The sequence below is a fragment of the Andrographis paniculata genome, unplaced genomic scaffold, assembly GCF_009805555.1.
Source record: "Andrographis paniculata isolate CXL003 unplaced genomic scaffold, ASM980555v1 Contig51END, whole genome shotgun sequence".
In the NCBI taxonomy this organism is placed as follows: domain Eukaryota; kingdom Viridiplantae; phylum Streptophyta; class Magnoliopsida; order Lamiales; family Acanthaceae; genus Andrographis; species Andrographis paniculata.
The window spans coordinates 1,465,782-1,491,366 of NW_026137586.1; the positions used below are offsets into that span (position 1 = coordinate 1,465,782).

Sequence of the window (25,585 nt, forward strand, 5' to 3'; positions counted from 1 at the left end):
GGATATTTTTTATGTGAAATATAGAGAATTATGAAGATGATATAAAATTAATAAATGTGTGTAATATTTATTATTATTATTATTATTATTTTGAGAAAATATGTAGGAGAAAATATTAAAAAGAATTTAATCATATATATTAGTATTTTATTTTTTAAAAAAAATTCTAATCATATCACTTATATAAAAAATGCTAATAAAATAATATCATAATTTACTATTATTAACTAATTAAATATTATTACTTTAAATACCGTATCTCAAAGCAATATATCAATTGAGATGAGGCAGCATGATACCCTGAGATGATGTGATACCCTCGAGGTTGAATGGAAGATTAAATTGAGAGGTTTAATATGATATTAAATTAATTGAATAGATTACTCATGTTAACAATATACATTTATTTATTTATTTATGTTTTTTCAAGGGTTCATTTGAGATAACTTTAAAGTTGGCGTGTTTGCTTTAGGAAAGCGCATGAGTGGAGATAAAATGTTGTATGTCTCTACTTGTGTGTGTTTGTGTTTATGTGTGTAGGTGTTTGATAACGTGTGTATGTGTGAGTGTCTTTGGGTGTGTTTCTTTATGTTGGGTTTGGAAAGATTGAGTTTGAGATTGTTTGAATTTGAAATTTTTAGGAGTTTTGGGAATCTGTTTTTCTTTGGTATGGTAGGTTTTGTTTGGTTTTAGGGGATTTTGTTGGATAGTGATGTGATAGGTAATGATTGGAGTGATGAGATTATTTATATTATTAAAATAATTTATATTAAATATAAAAAATGTAATAAATATGAAGTGTGATGTTTTTCTTTTATTAAGTTTCCTATATTCGTTAACAAAAAAAGGGAAAAAAAATGAATTAATTCTGGCAGTAGCCTACAATTACGTGTGGAAGAACAAGTGGAAGAAATATTTCTTCAATCCAAGTTAAATTTGATATATAATAAAAAAAAATGTAATTGACGTGAAAGAGTATGCCGAATACAAAAGTTAACAAGCATCGATGACAAAAATATGTCATGTGCGTAGGCCGTTCGGTGGCGTGCAGTACATTACTAATCGTCCAAAAATTATGTAAGACCGAAACAGAATTAAGCAGATAAGTACGCACGGCCGTGCCCGTGTGTTGGCAATTGGTTGCGGCCCATAACCATGGGACTAACATAATACAGGTAAATGTGCATGGGCCATGCATGTATGGTGTAAATGGACTGCTTCTCGTATACATGAAAAGCAAGGGGTATGGGAAGGCTCACTCATGGTCAAACTCTATATACTAGTCTGCAGTTTTGTCGCCTATGATGTGATTTCTCGCGCATTCACAAGCCCACAGTAACGCTACAGTTGATTTCTCAAATTTAACGCCAAATGAACACACCCTGAGTGCGTGTGTCTTTGTGTTTGTGTATGTGAGTGTAAGTGTGTTCGTGTTTGTGTGTATGGGTGTGTGTATTTGGGTGTCTCTCTCTGTGTGTGTTTGCGTCCTTGTGTGGATATCTGTGTATATCTCTGTGTGGGTGTGTGTTGATGTCTCTGTGTTTGTGTGTGTATGTGTCTATGTGTGTGTGTTTGTGTCTATGTATAATATTCCACACCACAGGTAGGTTTTTATGGACTTTTAGGAATAAGAAGCAACTTAGGAGTGTATTTTTGTAATTCCCCCTATTATGTCAGATTTTGTATTGAAACTTGTGGTTTGAGCGCCTATATTACACTAGTTGTTAAGTATTAATGAAGAAAGTTTTATGTGCATTAATTTTTTAAATCATGAGTAAGTTTTATGCCGTTTTCTAACCAAGTAGAGGATTTTCAGCATATTCAAGAAACTAAGAAGAATTTTTTTTGCTAATTTTTTAAAATATAATATGTTTTTAAATTGAATCATAAAATTACATAATACAAAAATTGGAATTAAATTTCAATTAATGTTTATTTTATTTTTTAAAGCTTATATAAATATATTTATGATAATTTTAAAATAAAATAATAATTAAACATTAAATAAAAATAAACATTAAATTTAATTTAGATTATAAATAATTGATAAGGACATCCTCTACTTTAGCCTTTATTGTAGTTTATAGTCAATGTCTTCTGCTTTTTGTAATTGCCAAAAGCATCTTGCCAGGTGTGGTTATGTTAAATAAGTATTGTATTGATTTTTTTATTTTTTTTCTTTTTCAAAAAATATAAATTGAATATATCTTATCTTTTTTTTTTGAACTCATATTTTATTAAAAATATATTTGGTACTCTATAAAAATATATCTAGTCCTAATATATTTGGTTCTTTATAAAAGTATGTATGTTACTCTATATAGTATTATATATTATGTTATATATTGCGATGTTAATTCCACAAATACCATTAATTCAAAAGTTTAAAAAGTACCGATCAACAATTTAGAAAGTACCAATAAAAGTTCAGAAAACATACTATTTAAATATAATACATGCTTTTTGAACTTTTGATCAATGCTATTTGGATCCGTGAACGGTACTTTTTTTAGATTTGAACGATGTTGTTTGAATTTAGTATAACGTTTTACATACTATTGATATTGTAACTGTCGTCTGTCAAATATTTTTCTATACATAAAATATTTTACTGTTCTTAAAAAAAAAAAGAATTCTTAAAAATATCAAATAAAATAATTATTTTTTTTATTACATGAGAAGTTATTTTCACATTCAAATGATGTCATCACCCATCAATATCTACTTACATCATATAATTATATTTTCTTTAAGATTGGTAAGATTTTGTAATAAGATAATCTTTTCTTATTCAAGATAATCTAAAATTTTGAAAACATCTTACACTTTCAACTCGAATTTTATTATTTATTAACTTATATATATATATATATATCAAATACAACAATACAATAAAATCAAATGTTATGTTTTATTTTTTACATTATAAAAATTATATTTATATTCAAAATATCACATTTATATATATCATATATAATATTTATTCCAATTGAAAATTTTACTATTTAATACCTCAAATCCAACTTAAAAAATAAACACTCTTATTTTCTTGTTTATAATATTTTTTATATAATAATAGTAATTTTTTTATAAAAAATATGAATAAAAATATATTTGAAAATATTGGATAAAGAGTTAAAAAGATCAAACCGATTGAAGTTTACGTTAAATTGCGTAAAATTTTCCCATATAAGTTTTTTACATTGAAAAAGACCTAAATTCTATTGTTATTATCAATATGATTTTTGACATGAAAATTATTGTTTATCTTTCCCTTTAAATGAAACAGACAAAAATAGAAAAATAGATAAAATAAGTGAAACAAATAAAATATATTATATATATATTTATCATCAGGGATAGTACTAAATATTCATTTTTTATATTATACTATTAAAAATATTTTTATATTCAAAATATTACATTAACGTCTATTTATATCACATCGTATTACTATTTCAATTCAAAAATTTTACTATTTAAATCTCTAACTCAAAATCCAAACCCCAAACAATCACACCCTTAATATATTGATTTAGAGGTGGGAAGATATGTATATCAAAAATATAATTTCAATATTGTGGAGAACCATTTTTGTTAGATGATGTAAAAGACCGTCTGTTCTAAAAGTTTAAACTGTTAGGGATAGACATCTTTTATGTATTAATTAAAAATGAGGGTCAACCAACGCGTCCCCTCACGTAAAAAGAGAATATATGTTACTTTACAAAACTTGCACGTTGATAACGACGAATGATGATAGTAGGACTCGAACTCTAGACCTAAAACTCTGATACCATATTAAATTTTTGAGAAAAAAATAATTAATAGCATTAATAATAAAGTTGGCACCTATTTATAGACATATCCCAAAAAAGATAAACAATAAAGTAAATAAATATGCCAACAATTAATATACCAAAATTTCCAAATGTAAATATTTTTATACGGTTATATTGATTTTTCAGTACATCATACCAAAAGTTTGTATACCAAAAATATCGGAATACCAAATATACCAAAAAGATCGATATATAGAAAATTATTGGAATACCGAAAAATATTACTCTCTCCGTCCTACATAATTTGTCTCTATTTTCTATTTTCGTCTGTCCTACATAACTTGTCTATTCTATTTTTGGAAATATAATTATGCACTTTAATCGCATTTTAAATTTTAAATTTTATAATTTTCTTAATTTTAATTAAACTATTTACTTATCTTAATCTTAATCTATAATTATTTTTACTAAATAATAATTATTTTTTACTAATACACTTCTTAATTACTTACTAATTATACTTTACCTAAATTCTCGTGTCTACAGTAATACACCCATATTACATGGGACGGAGGGAGTAAAAATATTGAAAATGACATAAAATACCAAATTCTATTAGTAAATGTGTATATCGGTCCGATTACTTTGGTGATTTAATCAAATCAATATGATTACCAAATGTTTATAAAGAAAATAACAAATATTGAAATATTGATATAGAATATAACATATATTGAATAGAACATTATATAATTATATATAATAAAATATATCTTGATTTTAGTACCATAGTAATTTGATTCAATTAATAAACATCAATAAAAAATAACAAACATTAACACAGTATGCATCACACTATATAACACAATATATAATATTTGTTTTATGATGATTTGCTAATTATTTCAAGTTAATGTGCAAACTTTATAATGTGTTATATATTGTATAACGATTTGCTAATTCATTCATATTAATTTGCTGATTTAATCAAGATATTGGAAACCAATTTATACCGGCGTTATGATATATACCAAACTTCTATAGTCATAATATGCCACAATATATAGAATTTTATTGTTTCATCAAATCGAAAAATTGCATAAATTTTAATATTGTTTTGCTATGTCATGAATCATGTATACTATATTTTCGAGCAATTTTGGATATATAAATCACATACTTTTATATATATATATATATATATATAGACCGAAGATTTTGCTGATCCGGCCAAGTTAGTATGTTATTAATTTGATTGGATGAACATATGTCATATGTATGACCAGCATATATTTATACTAATTCAGTATATGTTGTATTATAAAATATCATATGTTAAGTTATAATATAACATATGTTATATTATGAATATGTTGAAATATATATAAGTACATATTGATCATCCCTACATACTAATCCGATCAAATTAACACCTTACTGACTTTATCGGATCAGCTGTTGATCCATGCCTATATATAATTGTTTACGCTATCATTTTTCCATGTAATTTATTGTTTTTAAAGCATATATCCTTTCATTGTTTTCACAATTTTCATTTATATTCTTATAGAAATATTTATGATCGATCCTTTTCAATTTTATCGGATTTATTCCACAAGAAATATATATATATATATAAATAAATAAATGGACTCGCGATGACTTTGACTAGTATGATAAATTATTCCAAGTATTAATTTAAATATCAGAATTTAGTGTACATATTGTAAATGCATTTGTATTGCATGAGTTTACAACGGCATTAACTATACTTGTGGCTATGTAACGACTTTCGATGGTTAGTTGAATTGGACATATCGAATTTTGTTTGTACTAAAGTATTTATATTACTATATATTTCATCTGTTCACTCGATGAGTATATATTTTGTTATTTTTTACTCCATTCGTTCTAATTATGATGTTGTGTTTACTGTAGATACGAAAATTTAAGAGAAATATGATTAGTAACTAATTAAAAATGTATTTGTAAAATTAATTATTATATAATATAAATAATTATATATTAAGTTAAAATAACTAATTAGTTTTTTTAAAAAATTATAAATTATTAAATTTAACATATGACTAAAACGTAAAATAATTTTTCAAAAATAAAAAGTGACATAATATGTGGGACCGAGGGAGTTTTATTCAAATATAAAGTATTCATTTCTTCCTTAATATGTCTGAACCCACATCGAACAAGAATAAATAATTAAGTCTAAATAGGTAAACTATGTGTGACAGATGAACCTAGAAGCGTCGAGATTTGAACCAATAATTTCACAATCATAAGTTCATTGTCCAAACGATCATAGCATCCCTTGCTAGAGAATAGTACATAGGTTTTGTTTATACATAGGTTTTTGGAAATTATTTTGATTTGAAGAATTTTAGATTAATTTTTTTTAATTGAAAAAATGACATTAGAGTTTGAAGTGTGTTTAGATAAAAAATTTGAAAATATTTTGGATAGTTATTTGGATTGTAATATTATACAATAAATAATGTGATTAATGATATAAATACACAATATTAATTTAATATATTAGATAGAAAAAAATAAAAGAAATGTGATTTTATAAATATATTAATACAAATACAATTAATATATATATATATAAATTTTAGAGGATAAAATTTACATAATATTAAAAAAAAATTATTTTTAAAAACCCATGTCCCAAATGAGCACACAATTGAATGATAAATGAAGTATCATCATCCTCTTATCACCGGCGATCACTATGATTTAGGAGACGAGTGCCTAAAATTTAATACTCCCTCAAAGGGGTTTTTAAGATTTTGTAGTAAATTAAAAAATAATCGTATTTTATTGATTAGTGGAAGTATGTAAGATATTTTGATATTTTTTCCATTTGACTTTACGTATATAGCAATTGTATGTAATAATATGTTTGTAATTTAAGTAAAACTTAGGAGTATTTTGATATTAGTGTATAATTACTTTTTAAAAAAAAAACGAAAATGATATTTTTGATTAAGACAGACGAAAATGATAAAAATTGTACTTTGAATTGTGACAAATAAAATATCTTATTGTTAGTTGCTTTTCGCATGACTTATCCTTTCGCTCTCTTTATTTTAAGCTGATTTTTTTTCCTACGAATTTGATGAAGTTGCTACGGTACTAGTTCTCTTGCTAAATACATATATTGACGAATTATATGAGCTATTCCACAATGTAATAATCGAACAAATTTAAACAACCTGCGTATAAATATCGAATTTGGGAATGCTAGTGAGATGGAAATTATTAATAATTTCATTTCCAAGTAAATAGAAATATGACTATATTAATCTATCTACAAAGTAGTAATGACCGAAATAAAACTTACGCCAAAAAGACGGAAAGTCGTGCGTAACTCAATTATTTCATGTATTGTCATTTTACATACATTAATACATATACAGTCAATCTTTGATTAAAAATTCAATTGTAAATTTAATCTAAATTATTTGAATTATCAGTTAGTAAGTGATCTTTTACATGTATTGGGTTTAAAATGTAGTTACTAAATGAAGGTTTTCTATATGCGAAAATCCGATAAATTATTCACCGAGGGATGAGACTAATTAAATATAAAGATAGTATATTAGGATTGTGATCCCAAACCCAATATTCATTACTTTCATATTTCAGGATGAATTGCGCCATAACTTTGAACAATACAACATTTAATCGATTCGTAAATTGAATACGACTATCCTGAAAACCTTATTAGATTTATATGCTTTATTTTTTTATTTCAATTATTTCACACTATAGATGTTGGACTAGAATTATATTATATTGTGAAAAATTTGGACCATTTTTACCGTTTATTGGATAGTGTGCTAAATTTTTAAGTTAGACATTATGTATACTTAAGGTGTGTTCGTCTGGACAATTTCTCTAAAATTCTATTATTCATTTAATTTTTTTTTAAAAAAATATCAAATCAAACACCTATTTTTTATTTTTTATATTATACTAAAAATTAATTTTATATTCAAAACATCAAATCAACACTTATTTATATCACATCATACAACTATTACAATTTAAAATTTTTACTATTTAAATCCCAACTCAAAATCTAAGGTATGTTATGATGTGATGTTTTGAATGTAAAATTAATTTTTAGTATAATATAAAAAATGAAAAATAGGTGTTTAATTTGATGTTTTTGAGAGAAAAAATTGAATGAATAGTGTAAATCCAATCCAATCCCCCAAACAATCACACCCTTAATGTATTTTCTTTATAATAAAAATTTGAAAAACAGGTAAAAACACCTTAACAATTTTTGATCTTCTTGTGGGTACCTTTGTGTGTGTTCTTGGTAATTTTGATTTTTCTCAATTTTCATAACAATTAAATACTTATTAGAGGAAATTGATTTTTTAATTTAGTAACTAAATTATTTTATCATTTTAGTCTCATAACTAAAAACTTTCTTAAAATAGTCCCGTAAGTAAAAAATTATCGAATATTTAATCCTCGTTATCTATATGGCACCTAGGTGGTATTCCGACAAATACATGTCAGCCTGATCAGCGCTGCACGGCGGACACATTTCCTACTTAATGTTTACCATTCCATAATTATATTCTCTAAAGTTTTTAAAGTACTACCATTTCAACAACACATAAAACTTACCTTCCCTCAGATTCTATGAGCTGAGAGAACACCTTACTCATCGAAACGTCCGACAGATCGCCGCCGTCGGCGGTGGGCCGTGCAACGAAATTGCTCGAGCCGCCGCTACCCAAATCGCCGATGCCGGGCGAGAGCCGGTCGATAAAGTTGGCGCTATTCTCTTCGGGATCATCGTGTAGCTCGACTTCGTGCAATTGAAGCGTGTACTCGAGGTTCCACAAGACGTCGCCCATCGATGGCCGATCGACACCGTATTCAGCCAAGCATTTCTCCGCCGTCTCGCCGTACTTCCGGAGGGAGTCGGGCTTCACCCTCCCGACGAGACTCGAATCGATGATCTTATCGAGTTCGCCCTTCTGATGCCACTTTAACGCCCATTCAGCCAAGTTCACCTTTTCCCGGGGAAGCGACGGGTCGATGACCGGTCGAGCGCATAGAACCTCAAACAAAACGACTCCGAATGAGTAAACGTCCGATTTCTCCGTAAGCTGTTGCCTCCGAAAGTACTCGGGATCGAGATATCCGAAGCTGCCCTTAACGGCCGTGCTAACGTGAGTTTGATCGATCTCCGGACCCGTCTTTGACAGCCCAAAATCGGCGACTTTCGACATGAGGTTCTCGTCCAACAATATGTTCGCCGACTTCACGTCGCGATGGATGACGGCTTTCGCGTAGCCAGTGTGTAGATAGTGTAGTCCGCGCGCCGCGCCGATGCATATTTCGAGTCTTTGTTTCCAACTCAAGCTCGGTCGATTCGATCCGTATAGATGGCTTTTGAGCGTCCCGTTTTCCATGTACTCGTATACTAAGATCATCTCGTTCTTGTCGTCGCAATATCCGATCAATGAGACTAAATGCCGGTGTCGGAATTGTGACAGCATCTCGATCTCGGTTCTAAACTCGGCGAGACCTTGTTGCGACTTCGGGTTGCCTCTCTTCACGGCTACCTTCGTCCCGTCGCTTAACGTCCCCATGTAAACCTTCCCGAAACCGCCGATCCCGATCACTCGAGTTTCGTCGAAGTTGTTCGTCGCTTCTTGCAGCGCCGCGAAAGGAATTCGGTAACTCAGGTTAGACCCGTCGCTACTGCTCGTCCCGATCGAATACTTGCTTCCGATCGTCTGCGACGCTCCGCCATTGATCGGTATGGGTACCCACGTCTTCGAATGAGTCGCTCGTTCTCGTTTCCGTCTTCGGTAGTACACGAGCGATAGAATTCCGAAGACGATCAAAGCAATCGGAATCCCAACGCTCAACCCGACGATCATTCCACGATTCGATTTTGATCCCGGGAACGTCGGCATGTTCGATGCCCCGGCCAAGCTGCCGTCGGAATTGTTCATCTTCATGATCTCCAATCCGTTGAGAATCGCGTCGGGGTAGCCACTCCTCGGAGACGGGCCGATGCTTAAAGTCAGATTCTCTCGATCCATCACCGGCGTAACGAAGTCCATAAAGTAAGCAGTCGATAAACGCCCGAAAGTTCTCGAACTCAACTCAAGATCGGCGGCGACGAGGATCGAACCGATGTATACGTCGAACAGAAGCTGATTAGCTGCCGTGCTCACGATATCGCAGAAATGCAACCGGACGAAGTACCGAAAGCCCCGATCGATTCTAAATCCCCACGAGACGTTGAAATTACTGTTCCGGTTGCTATCGGAGTTCATCTTCGTGCATGTTCCGTACACCGTTGGCGGAGCTGTATCCGCAGTCGCACCGCCGTCGGGATACCGAACAGCTGAAACCATCGACAGATTTGCCGCAGCATTCGGATTCAACAAGAACGAACCGTCGGATACCCAACTCCGTCCCAACGTATCATTCGCCAACGACACGAACGGCCCTCCCATATTCACCCGAGCAACGGTTTCGAAAGCCTGATTCATTAGTCCATCAAACGCCCCCGCTGGATCGTATAGCGACGCGTCGTCGGCGATAAGATTATCCGGAACAGAGACAACCTCCAAACCATTGACATAGGCGAACGAACCGCTTTCCGGCGAGAAGGTGATCGCGAGTTCTCCGGCGGAGATGTTCATCGAGTACTCCTTCATCGTCGGATTTCGAGAGACGAAACCGGTAAGCAGTGTAGTTTCCTGTGAGAAAACAGAGAAGCTAGCAGACTTCATGTCGTAATTCTGGTAAACAAATGGATAGAAATGGAGGCGGATCCAATGCCTCCCCGCCTGCCTAATTGGAAACGAATACTTAGCTGGTTCGTTGAAGATTCGAGCAGTCGTGAACAGAGGGAAATAATCATCAATCTGTGATACCGAATTCGAATTGGTGTTGGCCAGAATGTCCTGTGGAGTGGATAAGAATTTCGCCGCCGATTTATCGGCGACGAAGGTAATGTTCCCCACAATCGCATCGCTAGATGCTCCACAGTTGACGTAATAGAGATCTACAGGATCGAATCCTCTAGAACAATATGCCAGATTCAGTATCACCACAGAAAATCCCCAAATCTCACGGAACATCGCTATTCGCACAAATCAGGAACCAAACGGCGTCGTTTCAGCTCAAACGATAGCACAACAGCAGCACACAATTTGCACAACGCATCAATGGAGAATCAGAAATAAATATCACGGCAACTTTTGGATCGAATAAGCTCAAAATCGGGTAAAGCAATCGGAAATCCAGATTATCTCGAGCAGGAAAGTTCATCAAATCGTTGAATTAGTTGAATAAATTGACGGAAATGATGAAAAGGAGCTGAGCAGGAGCAACAAAAGCATATGTCAACTGCGGAAGAATCCAAACCTGGCATAACCGCTCCGAGTGTGAACTGATTCATCCAAAATCGAACCACAGTTTTCCGTTTTTCTCCAGAAAAACACGTAGCGGTTTCACATCTGGATTTTGTCGCTGTCCGATCCATTGGTGAGTAAAATATTCGGCGGAAAGCCACTCGAGTGGGGCTGCTCTCACATCACATGTATACATACATAGATATATATATATATATGTATTATGTGACTCTGCAACTGCAAGCCTCAAGCAACAGCCGCCATTGATGAATCACACTACAAAGAATGGGTTGGATTAGATTTCATAACGTTAATGTAGTAATTTAATGTATATTCAATTTTTATATTAGATAAATTGTTTGTTAAGTATTGTAGATGTTGTAATTACTAATGTCTATTTTATTAGTGTACGATCCCGTTTGAGAAATTTTCATTTGAATTTGATATTAAAATAATATTTGATGAAATATTTTGTAAAAGAAAAAAATATATTATTTTAAAAGAAAAATGCAAAGTTCAAATTGTAAAATTCGAGAAAATTGAAGTAAAGAAACATAAATCCTATCATATTCATATATATATATATATATTATTAGCCATTAATCATATATCCGTAAACGGGAGTCCTCAACTTGCCCCCTCACGGGCAAGTGGGGTCTGCAAAATTTGCAAATGCATAATGCTGAATGACCTTCTTACCTAAAAGCTCGAATTGTCAGATAAACGTAGTCATTAATCATATATCTGCAAACGGGAGTCTCCAACGGTAAGACTATTAATTATGTTTGGTACATAGTACAATTACTAAATAAGGAAATTGTATCATTGTTTTGGAACGAATAAAAATGAAAAATGATATCTTTGTTATGGGACGGAGGGAGTACTATATTTTCTACCATTTTCGATTGTCCACTCAAAAATATCAATTTTTTATTTTAATAAAAATAATAATATATTACTGCTAAAATATTCTTAATTTTTTCTTAAATTACAAATATTTCATTACACGTACAATTAATTCTAAAATGATACTCCCTCCTTCCCGGTCAAGATGACTCATTTGCTTAAGGATACGATATTTTAGGTAGTGTAAATCAGTAAGTTATTAATAATAAATTATGATATTATTTTATTATTTTTATATGAGTAGTGTTGTTGGCATTTTATATATTTTTAGCATTATATATCAATAAAATATATACAATATGGATATCATTTTATAGAGAATAAAATTTTATATAATACAAATAAATAAATAAAATTAATTAATTTATTTATAGTTAACTTAAAACTAATTTTATTAAAAATAAGAAGTTTTAAATAAAGATAAAAATAAAGAAGTTTTGAGTGAGTCCTACCTGTAAGAGTTTAGAAATTTGATTAAATTGATTTATATTTGTTAAATATGTTTAAGATAAATAAATTTACTAAAAATAGAAATGAATAGTCTTTAATAGAACGGATAAAAAAGGAAAATGGATCATCTGTCGCGGGACGGAGGGAGTACATTCAAAATGGACGAAAATAGTATAATATATATATATTTTTATTTAAAATAAGTTATTTTACAAAAATATGTTGAATGATCTATAACTTCGTAATAACAAGTTTATTTCGTACCATCGAATTATCTTTTACGGGACAATGTGTAATTTTTGTTCATATATAATTTGCTATGTGTCTATATATTAAGTGTTACTACATAATATTATGTTAATTCATGTATTGTATTATATTATGCTAAAATAAAATCGATATGACATGTTATAATTAAATTCAATCCAACCCAATTGAATATAGCACATTACATATATTCATACATTACAACTATGTATTTTTATTTAGTATTTTGTGTTATTTATATTTATATAGTATATTATTTATCTCTTTCACATTATACTATGGGCATTGTATTGAATTATTCTAAATCAACACCTTAAAATATGAAATACAATATTGTTATAAAAATAATTAAGAAAATAAAATAATGAAAAAATAGTTGATATTCATCCATCCTTATCCATTTATTAGACTAAATAATTGATCCACTTTTTTCAATGAAATCAAAATAGTGAAAATATTGCAAAGTGGTTGATTAATTGATGCATAAGTAACTTCTTAAAATGCACCAATTATTATTTAAATTAGGAAAACTTGTCAACAATATGTTGCCTATAATATCTATCTATCTATCTATCTATATATATATATATCCCTATAAATATAATGGAATTGGTAAAGGGATTATTATTATTATCATTATTATTATTATTCAGGATAATTACTTATAAGTTAATTTTACTTTATTATTTTAAATATATAAAATTATTTATAAGTTACTTGTGATTTGAAAAATTGGTACTCTATTTTTTTTTTATATTTAAAAATTGCACAAAATTTTGTTGTATTTTACAAAATATTGCACATAATATTTTAAAAATTGCATGATACTCACTTGTAAATTTGTTGAATATATCATATAAAATACCCAAAAACAGAGATTTTATGCAACGTTTCTAAAATATTAAAAAGTTTATACAATTTTTGAACGATAAGAGAGAATGATCCAAAATTTTCAAATAATAAATGGATCATAAATAATTTTGTCTTTTAAGTATTTTTAAAATAAAATATGATAGGATGTCAGGATTGTATATTTGTCTTTGCTCACGTGTGCACTCGAAAAATTTTCTTGAAGGTTACCCATTAAGAAATTAACTTAGAGTAAGTAGATTTAATTGAGCTCAAAAGAAAATGTATATAAATTTTAGGGTAAATTGAATAATATATTTTTGTAATTTATTAAAAATTTATAAAATATCTTGTGTCTTATTTATTTCATGAAATTTATTCGTGTTAAATTAAAATATGCACGAAATATCCCCTTGGTTCAAGTATGATGTTTAGTTATAAACAAGAACATAATTTTACAATTTTTATATAAATAAAAGAAATAAAGTATTTTAAAAAGCCTTATTTAAATATAAATAAATAAATAATAGATCAATGTTTTATTTTATAATGTTATGTAAAAATTAGCTAGTAGTTCCTCTCCAAAAATCAATCAAATGAATTATTGACAATTTATTTAGTTATTTATTTTATTCAAAATAATAATAATACTATTTTAGATATTTTATTATTTTTATTTATATTATAAAACTTGCATAATTAGGTGTGTGTTACAATCAAATATCAAATTTGGTCGGAGATGATCATTTGTGCATACTTTAATTCAACACAAAAAAATTCAACGCAATAAATAAAATACAAAATATTTTATTTATTTTTGTACTAAAATACAAAAGAGATATACCTTATATACCAAAAAAGAAAAATAGCCGAAAACACATAATAGAAGGATTATAAACAAAAAATTTTACTTTAAATTTTTAACCTTAAATTTTAAAAACAAAAATGTAGGCCCATGTATGAATAAGCTATATTTACTTTAATAAATTATTTTTTTTATTGTAAAATTTTGTTTTCTAAGAAAAAAATATTAATTTTTCATATAAATAAATATATTTAATTATTGCTTGATATGATATAAATATGTATGATTATAATTAAAATTTGATTTCGAAATGAATATTGATTCGATGAAAAATGAAAAGTATTGTCCTTTATAAGGGTGAGATACGCCGTCACTTATCACTAATTGATTTTAAAATAGAGTTTCGAATCATTTCCTAACAAACATAATATAAAAAAATAAATATTTTGATTTGAAATTTTTTATATAAAGAAAAACGATAGAAAATCTACAAATATATAATAAAATAAAATAAAAATGAAGGTAAATACACAATCAACTCAATAAGTATTAGTCCCTCCTCCTGTCATATTTAGTCCCTTTTGAGTCCGGTATTAAAATTAAAAAAAAAAAAAAAGTTAATATTTTATTTTTTTAAAAAAATATAAAAAGATAATTGATGATATTTTTAGAAATTTAATTAATAATTAAAGATAATAAAATAAAGATAATGACGTTTATTATTATAATACAAAATTCAAACTAAATTTCTTGCAAAACTAATCAAAAGAAACAAACTCAATTTGGATAAAAGAAAAGAAAAAAAAAAAATGAATGAAAGAAAATGAAATTTGCCTGATTTGTTACTGGGCTTTCGTGCTATAGGTTTAAAAAATGGTGTTCTTTTATTGAGCCTAACATTTTATGTCTGTGTAATTGTTATGAATTTATTTTTTATCGAACAAACTTCGTGTATATATATATATATATAAACATATGAAATATTAATATTAGCAGAAACGATTAAATCAAATAAAATCAATACCGAATCAAAATAAAAATAAAATCAAACCCAACCAAACCCGCCTCTGACTTGAATCAAACAATTAAAGCAATTGAAGAAATGAACTTGTCGTTCGTCTCTGATATTCAACCGCGACAAGAAACTGAAGCCACCGTCGACGACCTCGAACAGCTACGCACGGTGACAACGGCCATCAACTTCAGCGGCTCGCAGGCGGCTTGGCTTCACTTCACGGAACGTCCCGATTCTGGACAACTCCAGGCAGCTCCGATTTGTCAATTCTTTCTGCCTTTGCCTTCTTCACCGATCTTTGCAAACAACTTTTGTGTTGTAAATGAAATTAGAAGACGTAGGACAATCACTTACACACCCCCAACAAAATGGGGTTGCTGCGCGAATGAACCAAACTCTATTGGAAAAAGTTTGAAGCTTGTTAGTTTTTTCGGGTTTATCCAAATATTTTTGGGGTGAGGCTGTTAAAATAGCCTCCTACCTAATAAATAGGTCTTCTTCATTACCTTTTAAAAAGTGCTTGTCCCGAGTCTATTTGGAATGGTAGAAATGTCGATTTATCAAATTTAAGAGTATTTTGTTATTATGCATTTATACGTTTTTAATGATAAACTTGAACTTAAGGCAAAAATGTGTCCTTTTAGGATATCCCAAGGAGTAAAGGGATGTAGATTGTTGAGTAATCAATCTATATTTTGACTGTCTTATTAATTTATAGAGCAAAAATCAAAAGTAGTGTCATTTAATTTACTTTTGTTCCGTACAGATTGGGTTTCAGCATCCATACTGAATGCATTAATTCTTAATCATCTTAATTAACTTAATAATATAATTTAATAATATAAATTGTAACTATTATTTTGAAGGAATTATTAATTTAATAATATAAATTGTAACTATTATTTTGAAGGTATTCAGCAGCCTGATCCAAATCCACTTTTGTTACTTTTTGGTCCTATACAATAATAAATAAACAATCAAAATTAATTCTATTTAAATATTTTTCATTAATTTTAGTCATTTTCTTCACAATCCGACGAAGTATATTTGATGTATGGTTATAAATCAACCTACATTTGGAGAATTTCAATCCAAGAAAAATTCTACTAATCAGTGTTAGAGAACATAAAATAACCATAACTCTTTCAACTCAACCTCCTATCATGACCTACCTTGAAAATAAAGCAACTCAAAGCCTGATCATCTTCTTCAGTTGGAATTTGTTCAATTCCGATCTCCAACGAATTTTTGTGTTAAACGCTCATTCAAATTATAAAAAATCGAGATGGATACAGGGTGAGAGCATTATACAATATTTTTTTCTCTACAACTTACTCTCAAACTTGCAACCAACAGTAAGTTCAGTTGTGAATACAACCCTCAGTCTTGGTTTGTAAAAATTTTGCCGTAAGTTCCCTTACATTAAAATCGGGTGCAGTGAGTTTCCATAAATTTTATATATTTTGACTTGTCATAAACATCTATTTTGTTTCTTGTATACACTTTAGAAACGAGACAAATTGAATAGAGACAAACAATCTCCAAGTCTACTGCACGATTGCAGTAACCGTCTATCTGCAATAATTGTTTGCTGAAAATGGAATGTAGTTATTGCAGTATAAAGAAATAAATGACAATTCTCAATTTTGTGTGCCACACAGATATTTTTTATTGACAAAATTTTAATAAAATAAAATAAAATAAATTTTTTTATTATCTTTATATTATTTTTCAATACAATATTATTTAAATAAAAAATTAAAAGAAAAAAAAAATCAAAAACTGAACACCAAAAATAATCATCTCACCTGATTTTCATCTTGAAATTGAATAAATAAATCAAACAGTCAAAAGTCGTTTGTTATTACACGGCCACAAAATTTGACTTTGTCCAAAAGTAAAAAAGACTCTAAAACGAGTTGACTTAGCCATGCACGATCAATCGAAAGTCAGCGTCTACTTGCAAATAGACATGGCTAAAAAATGCGAGTAGTTTGGCTGCACTTTAATTTATTTCCATGGAATTACATAGTCCCCTTGTCTCGTATTCATTTGCTCTTTGCACAGAATTTTAAAAATATTAGTATTATATTATAATACAGTAGGAATAAAGTATAAATGACTAAAATGACCTTATTAGTATTATGTGATATAAATGTAATGATATTTGTGTAATATATTTGAAGTTGTAAGGGTATTTATAATATTAGGTAGATAGTGTATTTACTAAAAACGAAAATAAATCTTTTGTTATAGGACATACCTAAATAGAAAAATGAATACTTGATTATGAGACGAAGGGAGTAAAAAATATTTGTTATAAATAATAATAATAATTGAGGAGCAAATGTTTTGTTTCCAACATGAGGTAAGTAGGGAACATATTTGATGTTGATTAAATATTTTGTATGCCCTTTAAATTATAGATCAACTTGAAATCATCATGATTCATTATCTATTTTTTTCAATTTTTTTTTTTTTTTTTTTTTTTTTTTTTTTTTCTTCTGACTCATTTTAAAGAGGTCTTTCAAGATTTTGAAATAATTGTACGTGTAACGGTATGTTTGTAATTTAAATAAAAAATAATTATATTTTAATATTAATATATAATTATTTTTACTAAAAAGAGAAATAGATACTCGTGAGCAGAAGAGATAAAAATGGTAAAAAAATATTATGTAACAGTATATTATTAATTTAAATAAAAATTAATGATATTTTAATATTAATATATAATTATTTTTACTAAAAAAAAAGAAATAGATACTTGTGAGCAGAGGAGATAAAGATGGTAAAAAATATTGAGTTGATAATATACTTCAAATCAATTTCACATCAAAATATTATTTAATCGAAAATTCAAATTAAACATTATACTTCAAATCAATTTCAAATCACAATCAAATAATTCCACTATAACAAACAAAAAAAAATTAATAATATTGTTATTAGATTGAATGCACTCGAAAAATAGCAATTTTTTAAAAAAGTATTAGTAATATTAATTAAACAATATGAAAATTCCACGACCAATTAAATACAACCCATAAATTTTACAATAAAACAATGACTTATTATTAATTAGAGTCAACAAAAAAAAAAAAAAAAAAAAACATTCATACATATATATATATATATTTGTCTTCTAACAATTTGGTTAGGCAGCCATGACTGAATCTCACTTCTTCTTCTTCCTCCTCATCCTCCTCTGCAACATTCTATCCTTTAGCACATCCGATGATGGTAATAATCCAACAACCTTCAATCAAAATTTTCTCTCCATACCCACATTTAATCTTAATTTCTTCGTATTCTTGATGCAGTTTTTGTCAGCATCGACTGCGGCGCGTCGAATTCTTACACGGACGACAACCTCATAAATTGGTTGGGAGATGAAGCGTATATCGACACCGGAGAAGTCGCCGCCGTCAAATCGAATAGTTCGGTGTCGCGACCTTTGGACACTCTCCGAGTTTTCGACACTCGTAAAAAAAATTGTTACCACATCGACTCGATTAGGCCGGGTCGGGTTCTTGTTCGGGCCAGCTTTAATTATGGTAATTATGACGGGAAGTCGTCGCCCCCGACTTTCGACCTTCTCCTCGACGGGAACCGTTGGGGGACGGTCGAGACGTCGAGTAGCGACTACGTTTATTACGAAGTGATTTATGTAATGAAAAAGGATTCGATCGTCGTTTGTGTTGCGCAAACGACGGAGGGACATTTGCCGTTCATTTCGGCGCTCGAGGTCCGAGGACTCGAGGCGAATATGTATTCTTACATCGATGATATTTATCCGTTGTTTCTTATGCGACGCGCAGCTTACGGCGCAAAATCGACGATTCGGTACGGCTTTTTTTTCGATTTTTTGTTAGCTTCTTACATTCTCTTGATTCGATTTTTTTTTTTACATTAATTTTTATATTTCATCAGTGTCAACTGAAAATAGTAGTTTTCATTACTTTTATCTATTCGTTTTATTTAAAAATATCATTTTTCTATTACAGTAAAATAATTATACATTAATATTAAAATATTCTTGTAATTTTCACGTGATTACAAGTGTATAATTACTTTTTACTTAAAATAAAATAAAAAAAAAGTTTGTCAAAAGCTATCTTATACATATTTATTCATCAATAAAGTCCTATATTATTTTTTAAGTTTACAATAAAAATTCAAAAAAAAAAAAAAACTAGTACTTTGGATTAAAACAGGAGTATTTTTTTTTATTTTATTTAAAAATTAATCGAAAAAGGATCAAATAAATAGATCCCTTATTTATTTTTTTAATTTTTTTTTTCTAATTTTTGAGTTGACTAGTTGACTATGAAGACATGTTTATTTATTTATTATTTTTTTTAATGACATAGAGGCATGTTATTTGTAAGGACGTGTGGAGTCGTGTGTTTTTCTGAAGATGTTTAGACTAAGTCATGCCTATATATAATATATATAGTGTGCATTTTAATTTTGATATCTATTCGCAAGCTGTCTTGTGGAATTTTCTTTTATTTGACTAAAGATTTTAAATTAAAAGAATTCAATTGCTTTCTATTTCAAATATTTTATTCGATTTTGTGTTTGAGATTAATTTTTTTTTATCTGAATTATAGTTCAAGAATATTGATCCAATTAGCATAAATATACAAAACAGATAATACATAAATAACTATCCATATAATATAATATATAATACTCCCCCTATCCCGTGTTGCAAGGTTGTCATTTACTTTTTTTACGTAGAATTTCAATATTAGTATTATAATGAGTTGTAGTAAAAAAGACAAAAATGTCTCTATTAGTATTATGTCATATAAAAGTAATGACATTTGTGTAAGATAGTGTAAGTTGGAAGGGTATTTATTATGTTAGGTAGGTAGTATAATTACTAAATTAAAAAATTGTAACCTTGTTTTGAGACGGACGAAAATGAAAAATGACAACATTTCAATAAGACGAAGGGAATATATATTTTGACGTCATATGATAATACAACAACATTATTGATTTTCAGTACAATAAGTATATGTATAGAAAACAACACAATATATAAACGGCATATGTTTCTATATGTTATATGTCTATGCTTATTGTCAAAATTAGTGCGCTAACTTGATCAAATCACCAAATAAGCACCATAACTGTCGCATTGATACAATATTTTGTAAAAATAATTGAACTTGAAGACAAAAATAAACAAATATGTGTAAAGTATATTAGCTCGTTTTCTTCGAAAAAATGCGGGCACCGGCGCAAAATTGCTTAGCGTTGTTTGTGAGTGAACTCTTTATTAATCTTCGCCAGAAAAAATGTCCCAAAGTTTCAAATTTTTGCTTGGGAATGAGCCAAGGCCCGAGCAATTTTTCGCTAAAATTTTAGGGATAGTCGAAGATTTTATTAAAATACAGCAAAATTATACTTACATGTATTTTCAAAATTTTATGCAATTCTCTGGTGATGCATAAATTGTACAAGATTTTCTTATATTTTAGCAACGTTGCATTGAATCATTTTCTAGAATGTTATGTACAATATCTAAAAAAAAAAGCAAAAAAAAAAAAAAAAAAAGAAGTTTTACATTATTTACGAGGATTCTGATTCTGACGTGTGAGAAAATCTCATACAATTTTTAAATTATAAAGAATACTATTCAAACTTTTGAAATTAGTGAATTATAAGTAATTTTTCCTTGCGTATCAAATGATTCAAACCATCCATTTCATACTTTTTTTTTTTTTTTTTTTCTGTAAATTTTACTTATCACGCTTGACTTTTAGCGATCAAACAGATCGAAGATCTAACGGATGAATTTTTAGGTTCACGAGCGATCCATACGACCGAATATGGACTCCATTTTCCGCCGGCGAAGGCCTCACGACGGTGTCGAGCAATATATCCTTCACCGGAATTTCAGGAATCGCCGACAACCCTCCTCCGGCGGTGCTCCAAAACGCCATCACCGCCACCAATCGATCGACGACCATCCGATTGTTCCTCCCATTGCCTAGCGCACAAATTCCGGTCTACATAAACTTCTACTTCTCCGAGGTTTCTCGACTTTCCCCAAACGACACTCGATCCTTCCGAATCTTTAAGGACAACATTTCCTTCTCGCAACCGATCGTACCTATTTACGAAAATTTCACCAAGTTGTACGTAAGCAACCTCCTCGTCTCTTCGAACACTACTTTTTATCTCGTCCCTAGCAATGACTCGACGCTCGCCCCTCTCATTAATGGCTTGGAGCTTTTCTTGGTCGGGCCCGAGCTTTCGTCGGGAACTAATACAAGAGACGGTGAGCTCATTTTTCCGCACTTCTCGACTCTTTTTTGCGCTAATAATCGACACATTATTTCTATTCGGATTCTTATTTGCTATTGATGGGAATTTTGTATCGGTAATTCAGTTGGAGGCCTCGCGTCGCTTCAAAAAGCGTTCGCCATTCTACAAGGTTGGAGAGGCGATCCGTGTCTTCCGGCGCCGTATTCGTGGGATTGGATCAACTGTAGCTCCGGCTCCACGCCCCGTGTTAAGGCGCTGTAAGAATACTAAATACTGTCTCTGTTCGTTAAATTTTTTTTTTATACAAAATTTTTACTTTTATTCATTGATCATTTTTATTTGAGCATGCTTTCTCTATCTTACCGCAAATGGTAAAATTATCAATTCATAACAAAAAAAAAAAAATTATTTACCTAAAAAATTATGCAAATATAATTTAAGATAATAAAATTTGGTCGGAGGGAGTATTTTCCTTTTTCTTAGTATACATGCACAGTAATTTTAGCATAATTTAATAGGGAGTATATATATTACCTGATATTCTTTTATACTTATTCCATCCCACATAAAATATATATTTTTTTATTTCTGTCAATCCCTAGTAATTTTATTTTTTTGAAAAATAATTATAAATTTATACTTTTCTTAATCTTAATTAAATTATTTATTATCTTAATCTTAATATATAATTATTTGCATTATGCAATAATTATTTTTACTAATACACTTCTTAGTTACTTCCTCCGTCGGCCTCTAACGTTCACAATTAACTTTTGTGTCGTTGTAATTAACATTAAAAATATCCTTATATTTGTATAAATTTTTGTATAAATGTCATTCTATTAGTATTATAAGAGACTAATGAAAGTATTTTTGCAATTTTTTCTTAATTTTTACTATGTTTTGATATAATAATCAATATTCAAATATCAACACTTAAAAAGTAAATGAAACCATTAGAACCGGACGGGATAGTATTTACTAATTATATATTTCTAAATTTTCGTATCTATAATATGGACAATTTTAGTGGGACCGAGGGAGTATGTCTTATCACGGATCCTTCTATTATTAGTTATTTTTGTTTTATCCCGTTTGTTCGACTACTTTTCTCGAAAGTTTTTCGAGAATCGCTGACGGGGAAAATCGATCGAATCCGCAGGTTTTTGGACAGATTTGGTCTTTCAGGAGAGCTTCCAGATTTGAGCTCAATGGATGCTCTTGAGACAATGTTAGAAACTTCATATACATTAATTGTTAATAATTTGAAGACGGCGGACAAATATTGTCCTATAAAAGTCATTTTAGCGCAGAAGATATCGTATCAACTGCTTTTTGCGCCATAATATTAAACGCGCCAAAATGACTTTTATAAGGTAATTTTCCGAATCATTTAATTTAATTTTATTAATTTTAATTTGTTGGCTTTTTTCAGAGACCTTCAAAACAACAATATAAATGGACCTATCCCAGATTCCCTTGGCAATTTGGCAAACCTCAAGGAACTGTGAGTATGCAAAAACATGACCTTTGTGTTCTTTTGGAGTTTGATTTAAATTTTGATTTGATTTTTATTTTATGGTAAGCTGTTTTTTTTCCCGTAACTGGACCTCTTATCATTTTAGTCTTATAAGTGGAGCCTATCGCAAACTAGTCCCATAAGTGCAAAATTTTTGTTGTTTTAGTCCTCCGGCACCGAAGACGCCCGCGTGGCTCGCGGGAAGCCACGTGTCCGCCAGGTGTTCCGTCAGGTGAGCGACATCGGGCAGACACGTGAATTTTTTTTTTTTTCATTTTTTTAATTTTTTTTTGATTTTTTAACTTTTTAAATTGGACCAAATAAATAAAATTAAAAATAATTTTTTAAAAAAAAATCAAAAAAAAAATAAAATCTATGTGTCCGCCAAGTGTCGCTGATCTGGCGGACACGTGGCCTCCGGCGAGCCACGCGGACATCTCCGGCACCGAAAGACTAAAACAACAAAACTTTTTTACTTATGAGACTAGTTTGAGACATAAAATAATAAGGATCCAATTAAAAGAATAAAAAAACAATTTACCCTTTATTTTAATAGCGGTTTGAATGTGTTGTTTGTGGGATAAAACAATTCATTTTTATAAGAAGTCGTGATAATTGCTTTGTAAAAGAGCTAAAATAAAAGACTCTGAAAGAACGAAATCAATTCTTTGCAAATTCACTTTTATCATTTTAGTCTTCTTTTTATTATTATTTTTAATATGGAAATTATCTTATATATCTTAGATTTTTTCCTTTTTTTTTTTTTTTTTGTATATATAAGATGTGATTATATAATATTTATGTATTAATTAATAGAAAGTTTATTATATAATTTTATCCTATGAAGCATGCATAGTAAATGACTAAAATGTATCCTTAGTTGATACTTTATACTCTGATTATATATCCTTTTAATTCACTTTTTAAATTATTTATTAATAATATATTGTTTTTAAATTATCAAATAATTAAATTTTATTTTAAAAAATATTACATCGAAAATCTATTATTATTATTATTTTTATATACAAAACACTATATTCAACGCACATCACATCACATACTAATTTTTATTCTAACTTTTTATTATTTTCAAAATTATTCGAAATTCTAATATATTATCTACACAATCCATATTTTAGTTGTGAATAAAAAAAATTTAGCCGTGTGCATACACGTAACCTGAGTGTCATGTGTAAACACTACAAAAAAGTATCTAATTAGCTACAATATTATTAACTACGAAATATTTTTGTAGTTGAAACATATAATTTAGCAACAAAAATTACTTTCATTGCTAAAATAAATTATGTATTACAAAATTAATTTCGTCGTTAAGATTTTTTTGCTAGAAAATTCTATCTTTATGGGAAAAATGTTTTAGCTACAAAATTATTTTTATAGCTAAAATTATTTGGTTAAAAAAATCATATATATTTTGTTGCTAAAAAATTTTAATTTTATAGCAAAAGAGCTTTAGCTATGAAATCATATTTTCGTAGTTATATCTCTTTTCTTAATTTTCATTGTAAAAAACTTACTTTTTTTTACAAAAGTCATATTTGTCGCAAAAGACCTTTACTAACGTGGTATAGCCGATGAAATGAGTTTCGTCGCAAAAATATTTTTACTATGAGGTATTACCTTTTAACTTTTTTGTAGTGAAATTTTCTATTACTACACTATTTTTTGTTATATTAATAATAATAATATTTTTATTTTTATCTTTGTTTTCAATGTCATACAATTACGCTTTGCGCGCAGGAATTTGGCTAATAACAATTTGAGCGGAACAGTGCCGACTTCGCTCTCGCAAAAAAAAGGATTAAATTTAAAGTAAGAAAATTGGAGAATGTACATATTTCTTTTCGTAGGCTACATTTTTGTAGCTCGATATGGATAATAAAGTATTTGAATTGTTGGTGTGCCAATGTTGCAGCGTGACGGGAAATCCTAACCTATGCTCGTCTCGCGACGCATCGTGTCTTTCTTCTGATTCATCTAAGAAACCAAAATCTTCGGGTACCAAAAACGAGAATAAGATTTCAACGGAAGTACTACTCGCCGTCACAATTGCTTCGCTCGTTATCATGGGGATGGCTATTTGAACCGGACAACACATTACGTACATTAGAATGGATAATATTATTTTGATTTTTATACGATATGTGACAAGTGTATTTATTTGGTAATTTTTCTTTTTGTTTTTATTTTTAAAAATTTTTTTTTTTTGGATTCTATTCTTTATGTATTCATTTATTTTATAACCATACAGTCCTTGTACTT

General features: G+C 29.2%; 2 protein-coding genes across 2 annotated transcripts; one reads left to right on the top strand and one right to left on the bottom strand.

The window, feature by feature from the left end:
• Nucleotides 1–8,243: 8,243 nt before the first annotated feature.
• LOC127253877 (receptor-like protein kinase HERK 1) lies at nt 8,244–11,427 on the bottom strand. Its single transcript, XM_051278673.1, has one exon. The coding sequence runs from the start codon at nt 10,928–10,930 to the stop codon at nt 8,444–8,446; it is 2,487 nt and encodes an 828-aa protein (XP_051134630.1). The 5' UTR covers nt 10,931–11,427; the 3' UTR covers nt 8,244–8,443.
• A 7,233-nt stretch (nt 11,428–18,660) lies between these two features.
• LOC127253758 (probable LRR receptor-like serine/threonine-protein kinase At1g05700) lies at nt 18,661–25,537 on the top strand. The gene is made up of 9 exons (XM_051278514.1): nt 18,661–18,738; nt 18,819–19,341; nt 21,315–21,793; nt 21,905–22,037; nt 22,943–23,011; nt 23,216–23,287; nt 23,466–23,531; nt 25,064–25,135; nt 25,239–25,537. Exons 1-9 carry the CDS (start codon nt 18,663–18,665, stop codon nt 25,405–25,407), a joined length of 1,659 nt encoding a protein of 552 aa, XP_051134471.1. The 5' UTR covers nt 18,661–18,662; the 3' UTR covers nt 25,408–25,537.
• The last annotated feature ends 48 nt before the right edge of the window (nt 25,538–25,585 follow it).